Source organism: Microtus oregoni, unplaced genomic scaffold (assembly GCF_018167655.1).
Source record: "Microtus oregoni isolate MIOR12 unplaced genomic scaffold, Mior012 000013F_ref0000133, whole genome shotgun sequence".
NCBI lineage: Eukaryota > Metazoa > Chordata > Mammalia > Rodentia > Cricetidae > Microtus > Microtus oregoni.
Genome location: NW_024543072.1, coordinates 25,269,935 through 25,293,614, shown reverse-complemented (window position 1 = coordinate 25,293,614; position 23,680 = coordinate 25,269,935). Strand labels below are relative to the sequence as shown.

At 45.1% G+C, this 23,680-nt stretch overlaps 1 protein-coding gene across 19 annotated transcripts in view; it reads right to left on the bottom strand.

Annotated features, from left to right (window-relative positions):
- Cadps (calcium dependent secretion activator) overlaps positions 1-23,680 on the bottom strand; it is a 437,227-nt gene that overhangs the window by 2,853 nt on the left and 410,694 nt on the right. For all 19 annotated transcript variants that reach the window (XM_041663140.1, XM_041663146.1, XM_041663141.1 and 16 more), the window contains one exon: positions 1,603-1,707. In XM_041663140.1, coding sequence (XP_041519074.1) covers positions 1,603-1,707 — 105 coding nt within the window. The remainder of the gene's footprint in view (positions 1-1,602; positions 1,708-23,680) is intronic.

Below are 23,680 nucleotides of genomic sequence, written 5' to 3'. Positions count from 1 at the left end.
CGCTTTCTGAATGAGAAATGGATAGATGAATGAAGGGACTCTGTCTTTTGAGGCAGGAAAGAGGTCGAGGACCGTTGGAAATTTGTGAAGGAACACTCTGGGTGTGTCCCTGAACGGGAGGTCTCCTTGTTAAGTAGACATTCTGGAGAAAGTAAGAGATTCTTATCCAGTGACATTTCTGTGTTCCTCTGTAGTTCACGACTGTGTATATGTTTGTTTTTGGCAGATGGCAAAAATTAAGCCTCCTCTCTGGCATATTATTATCTTAATAAGATACTGCTAATTTTTGACAAGGATTTGGAAATATCAGTTTTGGGATGATAATTGGAAAATCCGCAATTATGGTATTTTCTTTTCATGTCTACATGATCAGGTAAGGGTCAAATAGAAATTATCTTTTATACTCTATACTACACACACACAGACACACACAAAAGAAAAAAAAAGAAAGAAAAATAGTTACACCAAGGAAAGAAACTCAGAGGATCTGGCAACACTTAGTGAACTTGTCTTAAGGAACTGACTCCAAAAAATTGAGAAAATTAAGCTGAGGACACCATTCAAGTGCATGTATTCCTTTTGCAACAGCTGCAGTTACATTCTGGCTGCAACCTTCTCCAGGGTGGAGGCTTTGTGAGATGCAATGCAGATGATAATAACTCCTTAATTACACACAATGGAACTGTAATTGGGCTTTAGTCGGCACTGAGGTAGAAGAGCACCTTCAGGGGGATGGGGCAAATCCAAAGGAGACCAAGAAGCAGGGCAGGGAGAAATTTTTTGGCAAACTGCTAAGAAAATTCATCTATGCTTATTACTAAAATATTTTAATGGAAATTTTTGCGCATTGAATAGGAGTTTTGCATACAAATGTTTTTTTTTTAAAACCCTCTATGGTGAAGCACCGAATGGAAACTGAAATGATCAAAAACCGTATTTACCCCCTTCTGAGATCTTATTATTTCATGTAAACCGCTTCGATTTCACGCTGAAATAATTATCATTAGTCCATGGCACACACAGAAGAACAGGGGAACAGAGCCACTTCCAGGGCATGTTGTCTCACCCTCGTGATCCTGTACATTTGATTGTGTGCACGCATTGTCAGAGAAACCACTCCAATTAACTATGAGAACAATATTGATTTGCATTCCGATAAAGATCACGGAACACATTTAGAAATAGCTGGGGGTAAATATTTCCACTAAATTAATTGTGGCAAAATTTTATTTAATGAAACCCTAAAAGAAATTGGTAATTTATGCAATTCACATAATGGTGCCCAAAGCAAGCTTTTAAAGGTGCCATGCCACTGCCAGGGCGCCAGAGTCTCGGTGACATTTGGTGTGTGGCAAATATACACGCTATTTTTTTCTATATAGACAATGATATCGATGCCCACTCCCCCCCCCCCTTTTAAACTAAGCTGCCTTTGATGTCTCAGTATAAAATTAAGCATGCGCCACACATAGGCCTTCCCTGCATGCAATGCTGTCTGTTGTGTATATAAGCAGGTACTATCTGTGCAGGGGAGACCTGCAGCTCGCCAGTGAAGTGTCTTTTGGCCGGCTGCTGGCAAAGAAGGCGGCTTCGCTCTTTTACCTTCACCATCCTGATGAGTGTTTTCAGCTGGTAAATGTGAAGCTGGAGGTCCATCCGGTCGGTCAGCCAGGTGCAGATGACATTCATGGAGCTGTTGTACCATTGCTGAAAGAGAGACAAAAGTTCTCCAGGCAACATGTCATGGCGGGACAACAGCTCAGGGAGGGAACGGGTCACCTCCGCACACCTGCTCTGCTCCAGAGGAAACAAGATGGTCAAACAGAATCGGAAGGCACAGAAGACCATGATCGTCAAGTCACACAAATGAGGTGCTGGTTCAGTCTAGACCAGGGCAATGTGGGCTGGGGACTGAACCTGGGACCTTCTGACTACACACAGCACATCCATGGTGCATTCCTGAAGACTGTCTCTGGTGCTCTTGGCTCTCGTCTGAATTGGTCCATTTCACTCAGGAGTGATTCAAGGCTTTGCTCCATTCCCCAATGCCATTGTCTCGAGGGGCAGAAGAGAGACAGGGGTGCCCTGACTGGCACTTACCTTCGGAAAGGGCCCCAGCATGTGCAATTCTGAGAACCAGGTGGGAAGCCTGGGAAATTGAGGGGTGGGTATTTACCACCATTCGCCCGACTGGGGTATTCGTAATCTGGACAGCAAACGAGGATTTCTCTTTAAGGGCCAAACTGTTCTGGGCAGTGTTTATGTGCCCTGCATTAGCTGTGCAATCTGTTTTAATCCTAGCACAAAAAAATTACGGAATATGAGAAGGAAAAAAAAAAACCGTCTCTACAAATGAGCTCATTTCAAGCTGTTGAAATCATACTTCCCCTTATGGGGGTTAAATTTTGCTTCTTGTCTGTGAAAAATGCTCGGAGCTGTGTCACTTGAGACTGCCACCCCTGTGGTGCAGGAAGTCTCTGGTGCAGTATAATTTTGCAGTACGGCTCATATATTCATAAATCTCACTCAGAGACATATGAACAGTGTTATGAAGTGTCAGGAGGAAAAAAAAAATCTAATCTTTTAAACTTCACCAGGTTTCATTACGCTCCACCGCGTACACCAAACAATTTACAAATAAAATGAAAAGGTGTGGATGGACCTATAGATTCATTTATCCGACGTCTACATGAACTGGGCACCGAAGGAAAGAGAGGAGTCAGGGAACTGAGGCGATGCACACACTCACACTAGCCCGCACACACAGGCACACACACACATCGCACACCAGTGGGGATTCGAAAAGCATAAATAAAAACATGTTTCTGATGGTAACTCCACCCTTTCTCACCTACAGATCATCCAAAATCAGTTTATGCCCAACACTCACAGCTTTTCTGAAGCCTTGTTTCTGACTTAATTTCTTTAAAAAAAAATTAATTTGGGGTTTTACTTGCAAGGTAGAACTGCCAAGTCTCACCTTGCGAGAAACTACAGCGCCGTCGCAGCCATGGCGTACAGAAGCCCTCTTTGCATCGTTCCTATCTAGGCTCAGTCCCCATCGGAGCCAAGTGTGGCTCTCTTTGGAGCCTAGCCGCAACAGGGACCAAGCTACCCCGATGAGGGGAGGCAGCGCAGCCGCCTCACAGCCAGCTCCTGCTCTTTTAAAGATCACGGAGGAGAAACTGTCAGTTGTGGGAACCGTCTGTCCCTCCCCAGGGAGCAGGCGGCTGGGGGTGGGGGTTTCCTGTTGAGATGGGCAGTTCACTCTCTGGGAGAGTGTGTGATCGGTAGGGGTCAAGCCGCTTCAGGCGCGGACAGGTTTTCCCCTCTAGGGGTGAGAACAGTTTTTTTTTTTTCTGAAACTTTTTTTAAGGGAGGGGTAGTGGTGGCTGTGTGTGTGTGTGTGTGTGGAGGGTGTTTTTGGCACCTCCTGTTTCGGGATTCTGCTGCATTTGCTGCTACTACATCTGGGTTTATTAGGAGGCTCTGGGGACAGGAGAAGCCTTGGCTCATAGGTGAGCATGCAGCTTCATGATGCCTGGGCAATTAGGGGCTCTCCTGGGTTTACCTAGGCCTTCAATTGAAATTTACTTGCTGTATCTGGCATGCACTCCACTTTATCCTGGAATAATTTCTCCTTATGTTTGTTCTCCCAGGGGGTTGGAAGGTGACCTTCAAGAAGTTCATGTGACTACATGACCAAACATACATGCTCATAACCTTGTGATGGATACACGCCTGGGACACAAAGGAGGAGTGTGGCACTCTGGCTTCTAGGCAGAGGTGGCATTTTGCTTTGGCTGTGACAACAGGCAAACCAGTGCTGGCTTCTCTCACTGCCAGCAAGCCTGGTGCAACATGCCTTTTTCTCTTTACTGAGAGACGCGCCACCTTTCAGGGGAAAAAAAAAATATAGCACCCCACCCTTCCATTTTACATAGGCAGTTCTCACTCTTGAAAATGGCTTTTAAATAGCACAATAAATAAATAAAAATTAAAAATACAAATTAAAAGGTACGACAGCCTTGCACTGCCGGAGAAGGCCAGGGAGGGAGGGGGAAGTACACATAGGAGAGAGAGAGAGAGAGAGAGAGAGAGAGAGAGAGAGAGAGAGCAAGGCAACTGAGCACACTGCCACCCCAGGAGCAAGAACGTCCTGGAACATCCGAGCCTCTCCTGAATCGCACATCTAGCAGGAGAAGTGTAAAACATGGATGGTGCCCCATTGGCTACACACTCCAAGAGGCAAAAGGGAGAAAGCGAGTCCTTTCCAAACCTTATGCTCAGCAGAGGGAATCAGAGGCGCTTTAAGATGCCATGCAGCCAGTGCTAACTCGCATTTCCAGCAAGGGCGTCAAAGAAAGGCATTTAGATGTTGGAGAAAGAAGTAGGCATTGCCTTCTAGAACTTTACAGTGTTAGAGGTGACAGCCATCTTCACAGTATCCATCGGAAAGGGGGAAACAAAGGCCCAGAGAGGGGTAGCGACTTATTCAAGAACACACAGGAAGTATTCTGGGTACAGGCATGTGATGGTCAGCAGAGCCAATCTGTGACCCTTCTCCCCAACTCTCTAACTGGGGGTAGCTTATGGGTTACTAGAAGCAGGCTCCAGAGGAAGGCTTCTCCCCACAGAACCCAGCCAGAACCGCAAACCGTGACTGTCTCCATTTTCCACCGCCTAACCAGAACGCACGGCAGCTCCTCGGGGAGTCACGTTCGCTGTGTTTGATGTCAACGCTAAGGCGGCAGATTTGTTATGATTCTTCGAAAGAGGGAATTCCTAAAACAGCTGAAGTTCTCCCCATTTTTGTGCTGTCTTTCTCAGACAGGTCTTTTCTGGAGCTATTTCAACACCTGAGCATGCAATGTTTGGTAACGTGTGCTTTCGCTCCGAGAAAGGAAAAGCAGGAGTCGACAACACTCTTTGGATAGTTTGAATATCGTCATGATTTGCTCGCCGTTAATTTAGGGCTACTGATCTGAAACTTCCCAACAAGGCAACTTTATAAGAAAACACCACGGAAGTGAAACTGCCAGTGGACTGGACTCTTTTAACATGCAGCCCTGGCGGCCATTCTGGGAATGCTGGAACATAAAGAAGGCTCATCTCACTGGCCTAGGGCTTCAGAGCCCCTGGAGGGCTGAAGAACTGCTTCTGAATCTAAGGTTGTGTCTAGAAAGCCAGGGAACACCGCTTGCCTTCTCTCCCTCTTCTTCTTTCCTTTTGCCACCAAAGCTACATCCTCAACCTTTTTGGTTTGGACTGTTTTTATTTTGAGATAGGGTCTCACTAAAGTGACCAGGCTGATCTTCAACTCAGTTCATAGCTCAGGCAGGCTCTGAACTTGTCATCTTGCATCTGGTCTCTGAGAAACCAGGACCACATGCCTGTACCACCTAGCTTGGCCCTTTCTCTCCCCCAACCGTCTTCTGCATCATCACCACTCAGCGTGGTTCTGTTTAATCTTAAAATCTCATGTGCAGCCGGGCAGTGGTGGTGCACGCCTTTAATCCCAGCACTCGGGAGGCAGAGGCAGGCAGATCTCTGTGAGTCTGAGACCAGCCTGGTCTACAAGAGCTAGTTCCAGGACAGGCTCCAAAACCACAGAGAAACCCTGTCTCGAAAAAACCAAAAAAAAAAAAATCTCATGTGCAAGGAATCTTCCCACTTCAGCCTCCCAAACGCTGGGCTGCAGGCATTCGTGATGGTACTACCAAGCTTCCTTGCTTTCTAGTAGGTGGTATTTAATTAAGAGTGTTAGTCCTCATACACATCAGAGCTTGTGACTTTTACCCTTAGAGAATGAGTTTACCGTTGTAAATGGGGATTCATTTGCCTTTTATAGGAGTCTTTCAATGAGCAAACAAAGGAAAGTTGGTGAAGGCCTCATGCCTGTACTTACTATACAGAGAAGCTGATATGACCTTCATCACTGCCTTTGCCCTAGCCACCACCACTACCAACCATTATTATCCTTCATCTCTCACTGCTTTATCTCTGCCTCTCAATCTAAAAGATAACAAATACCAAGGTGGGTGGACGACATGGCCCCCACAGGGAGATCCCAGAATTGTGCACACGAGTCTCGAAGAGACATAGGGGTAGCTCTTAGCAATGGGATTCCATTTAAACTCAGGAAACCACCGTGGGTTCCCAAAGAACATTTTAAGCTGATGTTGATTTCTATCGAAGCATTGGGTTAAAATGGCCCTCGGAATGAGTGACTTTTCAAACCTCCCAGGCATAAGCTCAGTAGCAGCCTATTTGGTCACGTGTTAGCTGGATAGCCTCAAACACACTGCTTCACTCTGTGACTTCCAGCCTTCTCTTGGTGGTCAACGGCAGCACCGACTTCATAAGGTCACTGTGAGCATTAGGAGGTGATTTTTGTATAGGTGCCTACCAGCCCGAGTGCCTCACAAGAAGCATTCAAGGAAACAGCTTTCACTCACAGATGCTTTCAAAGTCTAGCACAAAGTTATTGATCCATTTCTAGCAGAAACTTGGTCGCTGATACTCAGATTTCTGAGGCCACATAGTCTGCCCTCAAGCACACTGACTTCCGGAGGGCAATTATAACATTCAGCCTGTACCGTTATAATATGGTTTGTTATGACCAGGACCAGGGTGAGGCAGTGGAGAACATCATGAGAGACCAGGACCACATACAAACATCACTGAAAAATCTGATATTCATCAAGGATTTTTGGACCTTAATTTTAATTTTTTGAATGTCTCAAATATTAAAATGTAATTTAAAAGTTCAACAATTGTAAAAATTGAAAAAATATAAGTTAAAAAATATTAAAGCCAACAATAGTTGGTTCCCCCCTCACTAAACTCTGCGATGAAGAAGTGACTCCTGAATCTTTGTCTAGGTCTTCCTTTGGTTTCGCTGCTGGCTGGCTAGAAGCCTTATGCCCTGGAAACCTGAAGTGTTGATAGGTAAGACAAATAATTAACGCCTGACAAGGTAGGGCTGCCAGAAACTGGGCTCCACCCAGAGATGGCTAACCCCAGTGAGCAGTACAGCCTGGCACTGGAGTGCTTTCTGATGAGGTTCTATTTTCTGCTACTATTAACTACCACTCAGGTTTTTTATTTTGAGACAGCGTCTCCTCATATACCTCTGGCTGTCCTGAACTTGCTAGATCAGGCTAGCCTCTTTTTTCTGCAGTTATCCTGCTGCCTTTGCCTCCTGATACTGAGATACTGGTAAGGAAGTACCACCATGCCCGGCTGTAAGCCCTAATTGTGGTCCCAGCACTACGGAATTAATCTGATGTCCTCTACAGACTTTGTTGTTAAGGATACACTGGTTTTTGGAATGAGCCACATGTCAGAGATGAGCAGCAGCCGAAGCTGGGCACAGAGGCCAAAAGAGTATTTACATATTCACATAACGCAAAAATCATTTACCTCAACTGATAGAAATGCCTTAACAGACCAGATGATTCTCTGACTTAGAGATACTTGTCTTTAGTGCCTGTTCCCCAAAAAGTACTGTTTTGTGCAGAATAATGATACAAAACCCTAGGCATGCAATAGATACTTCCAAGTGCGTGCACACACAGAGTTAGTCAAAACAATTATGGAACACTGATCTGTACATATGCTTTATATACAGATCCTACATAAAACATACTACAAGCATGATACAGTTTAATTGTTGAATCAAACAACTATAAAGAGCTCCATTTTGTATATTTTTAAAAAGGGACATACATACTAGTATGTATGCATACTAGTAAGCACTGAGGTAGTCTGAAGCTTTTTTGTTTTGTTTTGTATTCTTTTGGTTTTTCTAACCAATTTTTTATTCAATTCCATTGTGTTAAGAAGGCAGGGATTGGCTCTGCACAGTCAGTGTTGGTTCTAGGTGTCTCACGGCCGACCTGCTCAGTCCTGAAGCTGGCTCAGAAGTGTGCAGCTAGGGCCATGCTGTTCAGTCTGTTTCTACTAGAGCCCAGGCTTGTCTCGGAGTGCTAAAGAAGGCTCATTTGATGAGCTTAGAAAGTGGCTACACGGATAATGGAGACCTGGGGATATTGCCATGGAAAGCTCCTCAATGACTTGAAAGAATTGGTGGGAAGACCACCACTGCTCACAGGAGAAGTGACTTGAAAAGGCTGGGTGAGACAAGCGATACCATTTCTTAGCCAGAACAAACATATCTTCCTTTTCCCCAGGATAGTTCGAGATACATTGGTAATTCCGCGCTTGCTGGTGGGAGAAGTGTTGTACTAGGGCAGTTTGTTTCCAAGGGGAAGACATAACGTCTTGAATTTCCCTAACAGTTTTATAGATGGAAAGGTTTTAACACTGACCAAACATTTGGCCTGGAGATGACTTATCCTAAGCTACAGAATCTTCAGTGAAAAGAGAGAACGAAACAGCAAAACTTTAGCCCGTCAGACGGACTTCATACCTTCCCATGAACTCTAAGGCATCAGCAGGAAGCTTGAGAGGAGAGTCCCTGTCAGCAAAGAAGTCTCAAACCCAGGAAAACCAGCCCAGTTTAAAGCCAGGCTCCGCGGTTGCAGCCTAGGCAAGCCCTGAACTGGTCCTTCTGCTCAGCTTCCCAAGCAGCTGGAGTTAGAGGAACACACGACTAGGTCCAGCTTGCTTTTCTATCTGAGAGAAATTTTACTCACGTATCTATCCTCTGCTTACTGTGGTGCCTGACTTTTATTAAAACACATGCACACGTGTGTTCATACAGATGCATGTGCCACCCCGTGCCATAGTTGAGGACAATGTTTAGCTCAGTATCTAAAAAGGAAGCCAGAGAAATGATAGTATTCGGCCCAGGGTTAATAGCCACATTTTCCCACATTTTTCTTTGAATAAATACTTGTGATATTGTCAAATAGATCCAGTATATTCCCTGTCTCAGTGGTAAGCATGGCTCGCAAGTGTGACCTCATTTCTTTAAGCATGTACATCCTTTGAAATTGGTCCACTTGAAGCATGCATGCAGAAAAGCAAACAACGAAAGGTCAGGGAGCTCATAGCTGACCCGCCAGCAGGATGGTAGCTAAATTTTCTCCACTCATTTCACCCTAAAGATGAAGGGAGGGAAACTCTGACATAAAGTGGCCCAGGAGCCAGGAAGCCATGGAGTACACTCTCAAGTCTGCAAGGCTGCTCAACCTGGTGGCTAACGGGATACACTTTACTCTCCCCTTTGCGACATGGCAAACTCACGTCCATCTCTCTGTACTTCAGTCTCCTCGCCCAGGAAACAGAGACACAATAAAGCCTACTGAGTGCTGTTAGTGTAGGCAGAGCATTTTCAACAGTTCTAGGTACCGCCTAGGCTTGGGTTGTTTGTTCCTACGTGAGCCACGCTGTCCCACCCGGCTTTAAACAGAGGACACCGAATCACCCTGAGTAGAAGCTGTTCCGCACTGCTCTCTGGACAGCTTGCATTATCCTGGGAATGCCTGAGCAAATAGGTCATGTGCTAACCAACCTGTGCATTTGGACTGAAGAGGCGCAGGGAATGCTGGGGGTTTTGAGCCTTTATCTGGAAAGTACCTTTCCCCAGCCAGGTGCAAGGGAAACCTGCTCAGCACCTCAAGGATGGAAGGAGCGGCATTTTCTGTTGGCAGGGAGTCCGAAAGGAAGATGATAGCCGCCGGCCACACCCCTGTGACTAAGCTCTTCACTGTTTTTTTTTTTTTCTGAGACAAAAGTGAGTTATTATTAGTTAGAACAACAGCAAAAAAAAAAATCCCATAGCCTTTCAAAATGGCTGTATTGAAATACTGTAATAAAATATTTTACACTGAGGTTTCGATGCATATTTCTTCCTTACAATTTGGGTAATTTAAGAACCTGTGAAACATATCATCCAGGCTTTCTTTAAATTCTACCAAAGGCCTCATAGCTTTGTTAAGCCACAGTCCAGTGGGCTGCTCAGGCCAAGCAGTCCCAGGGATTGGGTGTTATTCAGCGTCCTGATCAAAGATTTAAGGGTCTGAGAAAGAAACCTGGCTTGTGCAAGCCATCTCTGCCGAGTGGGCAGAACATGAAAAGACTGCATGGAGTTCATAGCAAGTTTTTGGATTTGTCAAAGCTCCCCAAAAGCTAAATCAACACATTCTAAAAGGGCATATCATCCAAACGCTTGAAGGAGTGGGGCACTGTTGAAGGATGCAATCTTTTGCTTTGCTTGAGTGTTGCTATAATTCAGGATCCAATCCTCCCCAACAACTGCTCTCAGAATGGGTATTTCCCAGCCATGGCTTCGGGACGCTTGGCTAAAAGTATCAAGCTATAATTAGACACCCAAGTTAGAGGTTACAGACCAGCAGAATGACCTCAGATGCTCAGTGTCCTTTGTAACTGAAGGTGGGCTGTGGTTTCCACTTGACACTCCTGCAATTCTTTGGATGCATAAAAACCTACCTCAGGAGGCCTTTATAATGATTATGGAGGTGCTTCCAGGTAGCTGGGTCCTCACAGGGCACTGCTGTGTGAGAGAAGGCGGACTGACTGATTGCAATCAGTAGAGTTGAGGGGGAGCTAGTTCCTTGCTTGCTATTAGTCTCTTCCCATGAGGGAGGAGTCCTCTTATGCAGAAGAAACAGTTCTCTAAAAACGTATATTGCTACTGCCTTTGTCTAGAGAACTTGCGTATGAAGTTTTGAAGTTGAGAGCAATCTCATTTTAATTCCCCTTAAAGGCACCTGCATGGTTATCTTCTAATATTATGTTTCTTACAACAAATGGCTATTTATTGTAGACCCAATTTCAACTCTTTAAACCTGAGGCAGAGAGAAATAGTCTACCATAAGGAATGCGTTAACATCGGCGTTACAGATGAATGATCAGCATGAGGAGTGAGTCCAAATTTGCACTCCTGACTTAATTCACTGCTGCCTTCCAACTCGTCAGACTCATCAATATTAGTTGTTTAGGGAAGGGCAGGAGGAAAGGGGACAGTCTGGAACAATCCTTTCTGAAAGCAACGGGGCAGGAGAAGAGTTCAAAGCTCAGGTTACATGGGTGATGTCTGTCTCAGGAAGAGACTCGTATGTGTGTGTGTGTGTGTGTGTGTGTGTGTGTGTGTGTGTATGCCATGATAATATTTGGTTAACCTGTTGGCAGATTCAGTAAACTATATAAGCTAGTCAACACCAGAGTGTTAATGATTTTGTTGCTGCTAAATCAACCATAATGTATAAAACACAACAATGTCAGAAAACCCCCTTTTTATCTTCCCCTTCTCAGTAAGGTGGATGGGTGGATGTCTGTGAGGAGACAGGATTCCTCTGAAATTAGGTTTTATTTCCTAATAAACATGATATTGCTGGACATAATTTGTCACCTTTGAATCAGAAAATGAAGTCAAACATCAACTCACAGATACGTCCTTAAAGACGGAAACACCTATGATGGGAAAGCGAAGGCTCTTAATGTAATTTTCAATCGCAGATCCTTCTTCAGCTATAATGCAAATACCACTCTTCCACTCTTTCTGCAAGCTGGGTAAATGCTATTATAGAGAGACAGCCCAGCAAATACACTCTGGGTAGTGATGTAAAAACTGACAGCCAGGTCTCAAAGAGACGTTTGAGCACCTGGGATGGAGATCGCTTTATTCACAATAGCCTAGAGATAGAAGCAATCCTCTGTCGGTCAGGGGAGGCAAGGAAACCAAACACAGTTAATTCGTCCAGCCTTGAAAAAAAGGGAAATCCTGTCTTATGCCTCAGATGTATGCACCCTTAGGACATTATGCAAAGTAAAACAAATCAGAACTAGTCACAAAAGCCACTGGATGATTCCACTTATAGGAAGGATATAGAGGAGTTAAATTCATAGAGACAGGAGGTAGGGTGGTGGTTGGCAGGGGCTGAAGAGAATAACAACTCGGGGGTTGTAGTACACACAGAGTTCCAGCTATGAAAGATGAAGTGAGTGCTAGGGATTGGTTGCAAAGTACCAAATTCACTTAGTGATGTGGAACTGTACTTGGTGGAGCTCAAAACACTTGTAGTGGCACAGTTTGCACTATGTAACTTTACTTTTAACACACACACCACACACACACACACACACACACACACACGGGAAATAAAAATCACCTCTCATACCACAAAGAAAATTTTGCTTTATATAATGTACACATTCTTTATAAAAAATTGTGTGTTCATGTGTGTGAGTGTGTGTGTGGTGTATGTGCACATGTGTGTGGAGTGTGTATGTGTACATGTGTGTGTATGTGTGTGTGCATGCATGTGCCTGTGCGGCTACAGGAGGTCAGGTGTCCTCCTCTATCAATCCCTGCCTTAGTCCCTTGAGACATTGGAACTGGAGATTGCCGTTTTCAGCTAGGCTGGCAGCCAGCAAACTGCAGGACTCCTTCCTGTCTTCCTCCCGAGCTCAAGTATTAGAGTTGCATGCTGCCATGCCTGGCTTTTCACTTGGGTGCTAGAGATTTGAGCAGCAAGAGCTCTTACTCAATGAGTTATCTTTTAGCCACTCAATGGACAGGTTCTCAGCTGGAATGCCCAATCGTATTTCACAGAAAAGAGAACCACGTGTATGAGCTGAATAGAGGGCGCTTCTTTTACGCTCAGGATGGAAACAGTTCCTCCAGGTTGAGTGTGGAGATGGCAAGGCACAAAGAACAAATCTGGTAGCATGTATGTGGCTTATTTAAAACATACCATGAGGCCAGCGTTGACTGGAGGCCAGAGCTGCCTGAGACTCCTTATCCAGGACCATCCTTAACTGAGGACTGGGTCCAAGCAACAGACAAGGATCTGTTTCTTTCTTTCCTTTTCTTTTTGGTACTGAGTGACACATTACTTCGTATATTTTCAGCCTCACCATCTCTGAACTGACCCCCACTAAATCCTACTCTCCTGAGCCCGGGTTTGATCTAGTGGCTCTCAGCACCGAGACCCTGGTTCCCCAAAAGGGCAGTACCCCCCTACCCAGCATTGTTCACCCTAAGTCTAAAGATTTATTAAGGTTTGGAATGTGTGTTCAGGAAGCCCTTATTTTAGGAAACAATTAAGTAGAATTAGGCTAATAATGCGAGGCAGGCAAAGCTTTTGCCCTTTGCCGAGCAATCACTCCTATGTGGAACATTTATACTAATAAAAAATCATGTATTTCTTAAATGCCTCAAAACGATCTTTGCACCCAGCTTGGCAATTAGCACTGCCCCACTGAGGAGAATTTACTCCCCAGGCACAGGGGGATTATCTCTGTTCTCTCTACCAATGTCTTCCCTCAGTAAAAAAATACAGTGTGAGGCTCTGGGTGGATGATGGAAATTTCCGCTGGCAGGAATTTTGCAGGAGGTTTATTTCCCATTGCATCTCAGAGAGAGGCAAGGCAGAGAAGGGAGGTTGAACGCCCTCTGCTAGTCCCTCATGTCAGTCACACTATGCCTTTTCTTGGGCCTACCGGTTCTTGGTCCCTAGGAAGAAGACCAGCTTGGCTTCTTCTGCTGAGGAGATTGTTTACCATCACTATCAATGGGCCTTCTGAACCCCAAGCTCCCAGCTCTGGGCCTAGGCAGGAAGTGACGGCTGGGCAAAAGAGGACACGGACCCTCCAGTGTGATATTCTGTCTCCTTGACAACACTCCAGCCGGTCGGTGGTGGCCTGGGGAACAGACTTAATTTCTTTTCTTCTTCTGACTACCCTCCCGGTGCCATGCTTCTTTCTTCCCTCTTTCTCCAGACGCAAACGTTATGACATCCAACATAAAGTTGCCGAAATAGCAACCTTGTCTCTGAATATATAAATTGCAAAAATTGATATGAATAAATCTGCAAGTAGCACACTGATTGTGGCACATTTTTATCAAGACACGGCGCTCGGTTGCTCGGTGGCTTGGGGAGGGGGTGGTGTCATTACACATAGAGAAAACATCTGTAAATCCCAGTTTCTCTAAGGAGAAGTGAATGGAGACATGACCTCCTGTTCCTTGCCATGAACCCTGAGTTCACACTCATATTTTACATGTTACAGGAAGCCACAGCTCGCCCCAGGGGTGCTGCAAACAGACACGCAGAAGCCAGATGTAGCCCCCCTCTCCTGCTCCCTAATGCACCTGAAGAAGCCGGCAACTCGACATTCAAAAGCTGACAGGCTCGTAGCTTAAGGTCACTTCAGATTTTGTAAAGCAGAGGACAAAACCAGGAATGCTTCTAGGGCTGGGCTGTCAGCGGGGAGGCAGAAGGATTACAAGGAACCTGTGACTCTGCCTCTTTCTGCCTTTGCTGGTAGTTTTTTTGTGTGTGAACAAGTGCCATACAACAGATTGAGCCTCGTATAAAGGCCTGAGACTGTGCAAAGGCTTCCCGCTGGGCCTCAGCTGTGCTCGCAATTAGCCATAGGCACGCAGTGATTATTGTTGGGGTAGCGGATGGCAATGCGAACTGACAAGTTTTATGGGGGAAGTTGGGAGTGGGGATGCTCTGCAAGTTTCTTTCTTTTCTCTTTTCTTCTTCTGAAAAAAAAAATAAAACAACAACAACAACAACAAAAAAAACCTCCACCCTTTTCCTTAGCCGACTGGAGCCTCCACGAAAGGGATCCCCACCCCTTCCCACCATCATTCAAAAGAGCCTTAAGAAAATTGTTGAAGGAATATTTCTCTTAGTGTTCAGAATTCGGGTTTTCTAGGTCAGAGCATCTCTGCTGCCATGTTTAATGTCAGAAATACCCATTTGCCTCGAATTAGCAAAGAGCTCAGAGTTGAGGGCAGGAGATTAAGCACACAAAATCACTCAGCAGGTGCCGGTCGGGTGGATTTGGGGGGCTGAGAAGTCTTTAAAACTGACTACAAGACATTATATACCTCTGACAAAAGAACATGGCAATCCTACCTGCTTGCTTTAACCACTATTGCTTGCCTGTTATTATGTGCTTTAATGCTCACAAGAGTAAAACTATTGCTGATACTACTCAATTACCATAGTAACTCACACCAGTGACCTCTTATCTCGGGCTCCCAGCCCAGCTGAACCAATCCAAAGACTCTGTGTCTCCTTTTATTTCCCCGGTGCCATATACTGGGACCGAACACTCCAAGCAGAAGCTCTCTTTCTCTTTGTCTCAGACAAGAACTTGTTTCCAATTGGGAGAAAGGCCTTTTGAATCTACGATGGTTTGAGGTCTATGGATCTGAGGTTGTTGGACGAAGACACAGAACAATAGCCCGTAAAGAGAAAAGAGCACATGCGTGCATCAAAGGCAAGAGCCTTACAGCTGCAGGAACCATGGAGATTCCCTTCAGGTCTCTAGCTATGGTCTCCAAAGTCTGGGAAGAGGCATCCTGGAGCCTCTTCTGGGGTCTGTGTGTGTGTGTGTGGGGGGGGGGTTGCTACAATTTTTATCCTATTCTTGGGCATAAGTACAGACAGGACAAAATGACGACCGGAGAGATTTAACTATAGGTTTGATAAAGGAAATAAAAGTAACATCCCCACACACACACTTTCCTGCCACCTATTTCCCCACTTGTGAGTGTGTACGTGAGTGTGTTTGCACACACTGGACACTATCTGAATGCCACTGGACACACGGACTCATTGCATTAGCACTCCAAAAGCTCCAAGGAGTCCTGCAGAAAAGAAAGCCGCACAGCTTTATGTTTTTCCAAAGGTGTTTTGCAAAGGAGCCACTGTTCAGGAGGCCCTTACTAATGAACATCTCTCAGGGTATTTGGGCCACCACGAAGTCACGCTGGAGAAGGAAGCTGTGTGCTGACACCCTTAACCACAGTCACAGCAAAACCAAAGAGAGTGAGCGTTTAGGGAGTGCTGATGTGTCGGTGACTGATCTCGGCAGTTTGTGGACATCAGACTGAATTCTCCAGCCTCGAGGAGTAGACACATCAGAAGTCTGCTTCCTATAGGTCTATATAATGTGATAATTAGAGGTAGTGGTTCTCTATGGGCAAAGGAAATATACTTTCCTTTGTAAGTCATATGTAATAAATTAGCCTTTAAGTTTGATTGCATTGTCCTGCTTCTGACCCTTAGAAAATCCAAAGCCTATGGGGTTCTTTAAGTCGATATTGTTTTCTATATCTTTGGTGTTAACGGAAGTTAAGTGGAGAAGAAGGCAGATTCCTTCATAACTCTCCTGCCTTTTGGAGTCCAGGTACTCAACCTTTTCTCTGTCTCTTCTGATTGGTGCCCAAGTTCTATACCCCAAATCAAAAAATTCAGTTTCGCTCCCACAATCTGCTCTGCACTTCCTGTATGCACAAGACTTCCGAGACAGCCTTAGGAATCGAGTAAGATTCTGCATGGCGGAACGACCCTGAACGCAAGACAGAACATTGGCCCCAGACCAGCTGTTCCAACCCATCCCCCAAGCAGATCAACAAGACCTGTCACAGAGAAACCAGGACTTTCTCCAGCCAGGATGCGTGCTGCTCAGACAAGTTCTTGTAGCAAATGTCAGGGGCTGACACCTCACTTTTGGCAAGTAGACCAGACATGGAACTGTGACATCTAGGAGAAAATGGGCTGTTCTCTAGCGTTACCTGGAAAGTGGTCTCCGATGATACCACTTCCCACTCCATGGGGTGTAAACAATGAACCCAATGTGATTAATGTCGATCAGCATCTAGCCAGGCCTCATCTGCCACCTGGGTCTTCCAGGGCAGGTGTGCACTTTGGGCATTAACAAACTGACCACCGTGAACAATACTTTTTTTTTCCCCGAGGCCTATTTTTCTCTGGATATGTTGGGGGATTTAGGCACAGCCCTCACTGTGTATTGAGAAAAGGGACCCCCATGCTTTTAGCTTCTTTCCTCTCAAAGGAACCCACTGTTTTGAGAAAATGTATAGTTATAATCTGAATGCAGTCTCCACCATTTGAAGCTCTATTATGTGGAGAATAAAATTCTGGTTTTGGTGGCAACATCCTGCTCTCTATTATCTGTGTGAGAGGTGGGGATGATTTATCTGCGCACTATTCTGCTATGCATACACAAGGATTTAGACGAAGGAGTCGGCGCAGAAACCAAACTCAGATTATTCACGATGAGCGTCTGCCCACACCTCTGATTGCTTCTTAGGTATGGGCACGAACTGCATTTAAAGTTAACTGCATTAATTTGCAGGCAGATTGACGTCAGCAACTGAAATGAAAATTTGCATACCATATAGAAATGATTATAGAAATCATACTCTAAAATAAGGATGGTAACTCGTGTACAGAACGGAAAGATAACGTTGGGTGCCAACTTTTGTCCTTTTCAAACAGGAATGGCTAATCACATTAGGCTAATTTCATTATTTGCATATTAAACTTTCTATAGTCACGAGTCATTAGATTTTTGCCAGCCAAAGTCGAAGTTCTGAGGAAAATTCACCTTAACTTTAAAGAGTTGTGGGTCTGGGCTAAGGTGGTTTTAATCATCACTATGAGGGAACAGCTTGCATATTGACATAATTTCCATACGGTTACATGGGAAGAGGTCAGGTCCCGGCTAACTGCAGTCGGCTAAGTGCAGCCATTCAGGTCAAACCACACAGCTAGTTTCTAAGCAGATGATGAAAGCGCACAAATACCCCATCCGAAGTAGCGGCCAGAGCTCGGAGTTCAAAGGCAGCAGACCCAGCAACCCTAACTGGATCCAGAAGACTTCCCCAATGTCCTCCACAGTTTGAAAACTAAATCCATGTCAACTTTGCGAACACTGCTTCTTTGGGGGAGTGATTTTGCATCTCAGAGATGAGCAGAGATGGTGGCTTCCAAACAGCGATCCACAAAGGAGGGACTGAGGGGGTGGTCCCTGAAGCCCGAGGGAGAGATGGGATTCAGAAGAGAAGCCTGAGACCAGGCCTTAGGAGAGGAGACTGTTTCCTTGGGCCAGAGTAGGAAGGCACCATAAAGCCCCAGGAGGAGACCTTTGGGTATCTAAAGTATTGCCTGCCAAAAGGAGCCAGGAAACAAGTTCTGTTGCCCTGGCTCAGGGAGGTGCAGAGTGCTTTTTAAACGTTAACATGTGCTTTCACTGCGCGCAGCTGGGCTCTGCCTCCAATGGCGCCCTTTTCCTCTTGCTTTTATTTTAATCTCAGGAAACCATATTCCCTTCGTGCTACTTCTCACTTGCTTGAGATTCCACTCCTCTCCCCACTTTCTGGGAGAGAGGATGGGGGGGGGGAACCCAACTCAAACCAACCAAACCAAACGCATTTGCCAGATCTCTTACCCAAACTCTACCCTGGGGGTGCCAGTCATCCCCATTTCTGTTCAAGGCTCAAACCCCAGACCATTGTCCCTGATGTAAGATAAACATTCAACCTTGCAGGGTGCCCTCAGTATCTACAGATGGTTTTGGATGCAGCAGCCAGGAGGTAGAAGCCTGTGCCAGGTCCCCCATTGAAGCGTTCAGATGGATCTAGGACCCGAGCTCAGAGAGTTAAACCATAAATTAGCCATGAGTTAATATATGCAGCCCTGATCACCCGGCCTTGTCGTCAATGCTTCCCCCCGCCCCGCCCCAAGTCTCTCTCCCCCTTCTTCTTTACAACCCCCCTCCCACTTAGAGGCGACAGCATAAGAAATTAAACACTTGTGGGTTCATTCGAAAGAGTGAATGAAATTGAATAAGCTCTCAGTACTTGAGGCGCACAGCAAGCGCCTGAATGGGGCAAGCCTCCTAAGTTGAATGGAGTGTCTTTTGGGACCAATTTGTCTCTTTTCACTCTTTATTCTTCTCTTTTCTGCTGACAGATGCACAAAGGCGGAACTGCGCCGTGCAGCTTATCCGCATGCACCCGCGGCAGCTGTCACTTTTGTCGAGCAAGTTAATCAAGCAAATGCCACCATATCCCACTTTCTATAAGGAACAACATGTTATAGACAGTAGTCTTGCTAGAGAGAGACTTTATTTTAACTTTGATTGGCTTGGTCCCTCCCCCTATATTTTACCCCCTTCCCCCCTCAAAAGGAAGTGAGGAGGGGAGACTTAATCCAAGTCATCGACTTGGCTACAAAAAAAAAAAATCTTAGATTTAATAATAATATTGTACACAAGGCCAAAGATTCATTTGTTTTGTTTTCGTTTTTGTTTTGCTTTTCATCGGGACTGAGGGCTGCTATGATCTGGCTTTGGTTTTGTTTTGTGTCTTTTCTTGTTTAGGTGTGTAAGCTATTGTTGGTGCTGGACTATTGGATTGGATTGCTCAAGTTATAAAAAGAAAAGCAGAGGGCAGGAAATCGTACTCTGCCATGGATGTCTTGGATTAATTTGGCTCTCTTCCTTTATAAAGCAGGTCGTGTTATTTACATATTTCTTTTGATACACCTCCTTGCCTGGCCAAGCTTACAAAGACCGGGCTAAATACATAATAACGTCTCTTTGTACATCTTGCCTTTAGCTCGTTCTTTAGATGAATGCCCAAATTTATTTCTAATGTGCACCAACAAATGTACACAGGCTCCATCTCTCTAATTCAGTGGAACCAAGTGGGAAGCCTTTGATAGAATTCCCTCACGTTTGTAGCCACATCCCCTGCTCTGCAGTCAATGTTATTTGGTGGCCTTGGGAAGCCACAGGCAAGGAGAGAGTTCCAACAACTGTGCATAGTGTTGACCTCAGCTGCTGCCCCCCTCCCCACTCACTTGGAAAACCAAAAGCTCAAAGCAGACATATTTTGAATAAACACACTCTTTAGAAACAATGTATTTCGATATTTTGACTAAACAAACTCTTTTGAAACAATGTATTTCGACCGCTTTCTGCTGGCCAGGGGATTTGCCTCATTCAAGAGCTGCCTGAGGGCTATCTATCTAGGAAGCTCATACGAGCAATAAGACAAATCACACACCCTCCTTCTCGCTAGTTTTCCTCCTTCCTTCCTCCCCCAGCTCCCATCACCTTGTCACATTGTTTATTGTAAGCTCTGGCTGGAAATAAATCAAGGCAGGACTTGGGCGACACCTGATCGCAAATTTTCACGCTGCTGACATTGTAGGCATTATTGGATAATGGCTCTGTAATGATTTAGTGTAACCTCATTTGTATTATGCAGGGATTGTATAACCATGGCATTCTGTACTTTTGGATTACATTTTCCTGTCCTGCAAAGTCCTGCTAATCTGTGAAACCTTACCTCCCCATTGTAAACTTAGCTATGTAGGTACATTAAAAGAATCAACAAGGCCTTGTAGGAAAATCTTGGGTATTGTTGCTTAATAACACCACCGTGTCAAGGTTTGCTTAGGAAACTCAAGCTGCTAGGGTAAACTACTTATCAACTGTCTGGGATGTAATGGTATTGTGTTCCTATAGCCTTCTCCCCAGCAACACACAGGACCTTTTTCTTATGGTATAAAAGATCTCACACAGAGTGCGGAGGGAGACCCAGACTGAAAGGTGAAACTCACCCCTTCGTCAGGCCTGGGGAGGTGGTGTGAGATTTCTCATGGTGTTCAAGCTCCCCTCAGCTCATTACGGTGGTCCTGTATGGGAGCACCACCGTCTTTAGGCCCAGACTGACTTGTGTTCATAGACTTGACCTGAGGGACAACACCGTCGTATTTGGGAGGATGCTTCTCTGGTGGGTGTGAATGCTTTGAGGGGATCTCTCGGATTAGCCACGCAACGCTCATCATTGTTGTGGACAAGCCATGACTAACAAGCCATGACTGCCCAGAGGGTCATGAATTGCCATTTTTTTTTTTTTTTGGTACACTCCTGTGACACCATGCAGGAAACAGAGGCTGTCAGGGTGAGAGCCCCCACTGGATGAACGCGGGACAAAGAATTAGCAGAATGGAGGCTTCTGCAGGGTGGGTGGAAAGCGTGTGTCAGGATCTGAAAGCACGTATCAACTTTCTCTTTTAAGCGTATTTTTTATGGCTGCTGCTGTAGTTATTACTATCATTTGTGTGGGGATATATTAACACATAACGGCGCATGCGTTGGAGGTCAGAGGACAATGTTGTGTGGAGGTCAGAGGACAACGTTGTTGAGGTCAGAGGACAATGTTGTGGAGGTCAGGGGACAATGTTGTGGAGGTCAGGGGACAATGTTGTGGAGGTCAGGGGACAATGTGTGGAGGTCAGGGGACAATGTTGTGGAGGTCAGGGGACAATGTTGTGGAGGTCAGAGGACAATGTGTGGAGGTCAGAGGACAATGTTGGGGAGGTGGGTCCCTCCACTACCTTTACGTGGACCTCACGGATGAGTCTGAGGCTGCCAGGTTTGTCAAGCAGGAAGACCTGCCGAACCATTTTGCTTGTCCTCTTTTTTTTTTTTTAAATTTCTTTTTTCCCCTAAGACACCATGGTTATTATGTATCATTTCTTTCTGGGTCAGAAAGAAAGGGGTTAGGTCTAGGATTGACCAATTTCCCAGAGTCTAAGTTTGGCGAAGTCATTTTATCAACCGGGAATGGTATCATCTCTCTCTGGGTCAGAAAGGAAGGGGTTAGGTCTATAAAAACCTATCTCACAAGGAAGTCATGGGACTCACATGCCTTTTTTTTTTTTTAGAAGTTCTGTGTTGTTTGTATTCATGCTGCCCTTTCTTTTTTTTAAATTAAATTTATTTATTTATTAAAGATTTCTGCCTCCTCCCCGCCACCGCCTCCCATTTCCCTCCCCTGATAAAGTCCCCCTCCCTCATCAGCTCGAAGAGCAATCAGGGTTCCCTGACCTGTGGGAAGTCCAAGGACCACCCACCTCCATCCAGGTCTAGTAAGGTGAGCATCCAAACTTCTAAAAATAAATAAATAAATAAATAAATAAATAAATGGCAATGAAATGAAAAAAAAAAGAGCCCAGGCAAGGGATTGATGCAGCGTTAGCACCCAATGAATACTTGGCTTGCATTATCTTCAGTAAAAAAACAAATTATCTAGAATAAGAGCCCATAAAGGACTCTCCTCTAGGGCTGTTAGGAGAATTCAAAAGAAATAATATCTTTAACAAATAGTACTAACCAACATACAATCAAGAAAAACGCACTTGAGAAACTCTAAGTAATGGCCTCATGTTGTCATTAAAACAGCCGTTTGTTGGAACTTTGAATTAATTGGAATCTTTCCCCGTTTGCACTTGATCATTTAGGTAGAATCTTCCCTTTCCTGCCCAACCCCTCAACGTCCTAAAGGAGACTGGATGGAAAATGTTGAGAGTGAAGTTTTAAGCCTTTGAGCCTGGTCCTGTTGAGGCACCTAGCATATGGGAGAGGGCACCATGGGCAGAGCCAGGGAACCTTCTAGCAACACTGCTCTGAGCCATTTACTCAGTGGGCATCTTCACAGCTGGAGAATGACACCCAGGGATCAGCAGGATAAGAAAACCAGATGCAGGGGTGATTGTGACCCAGCGAAGGTGGTTCTGCTGCACAGGAAGGTAGGAAACAGAACTAAGGTATCCCAGGACGTGTGTCGAAAGTGGTCGAGGCAGGGAACACTCTCAAAGGAATCTTGGAATAACTACAAACAATAAGTGGAGGCTGGTGAGGTGCCATCAAACCAAATGACCCGAATTACAGGTCCTGGAACATGGGGTGGGAGGAGAGAACTGGCATCTGTCAACTGCTCTCTGATTTTCAAATACGTGCACCCCTACAATGAATGAATGAATGAATAAATAAATAAATAAATAAAGGGGCTAAAATTTTGTTGCCCATTAAATTAATCAGAACACTGTACTTTGAATTAAAGGTGATTATAAAATAATCAATATTTTTATCCTTGAAAGGTTTAATGACTATAGAAAGTACGTTCGAAAGAGGACACAAGATACTGAAAGCAGGGCTCAGTCAGGGACTCATCAGTGACCTGCTTAACAAATAATTGTTGAAGAGTTATATATGCTGACTCCTGAGACGGCTCCAGGGCTGAGACCTGACTCAAGGCAAGGGATCTAGCTTTCAGCTTCGGGGACTTTGACTAAGCTAATTCTGGACCTCGGATTTCCTGTCTTAAAACAAAAATAATGGTACATTTGATCCTTCCCAGTGCGGCTACAGGGGAAAAGGATAAGAAGCTGTCTTGTGGAATACAGGGTATGGTTGCTATGAACAACAATTAGAAATGAACACACCCTTTGGTATCTTTTATCCTAAAAATCTGGATCCATTAGCTTCAGAACTCTTGATATCTGAACAGGTAAACCGTGGTCTCTGTGGAGTGGTAGGGAGTGGGGCAGGCTGTGCATTGTGGGACTTTTGCCATCTGCCCATTAGAGGGCAGTACAGCACCCCTCCCTCATGCTGTCCAATGCATGCTGGGGAACAGGATCACCAGTGGTGGGGAACTGGTCCTCCAAGCTAGCTATTCTTGGCCGGATCCAACCCTTAGAACTCGTTCTCCAAACCGATTCTTGAGTCCCATCAGTTTTAGACATCCACGGACACAGGATGTCTGATGGAGGCTAGTATGAGAACATGGTTAAACTGGGACCCATATAAGGCAATCTAGCGTCCAGTCCTGGATAAGAAGCACATATGAAAAGGCAGAAACATGCATTCTAGTTAAAATTCCAGGCTTTGAGGTTAATGGAACAGCCAATGCCTGCAAAGTAGATTTATCTATAACCTTGGCCGGAGGCATCACGACTGTGAAGCTAAGGGGTGCATACTCTGAATTTCTCCACAAAACAGCATGAAGTGATTGCTTGGTCAGCAAACTGCTTGGTTACAAAGATGGGGGTCTAAGTGTGAG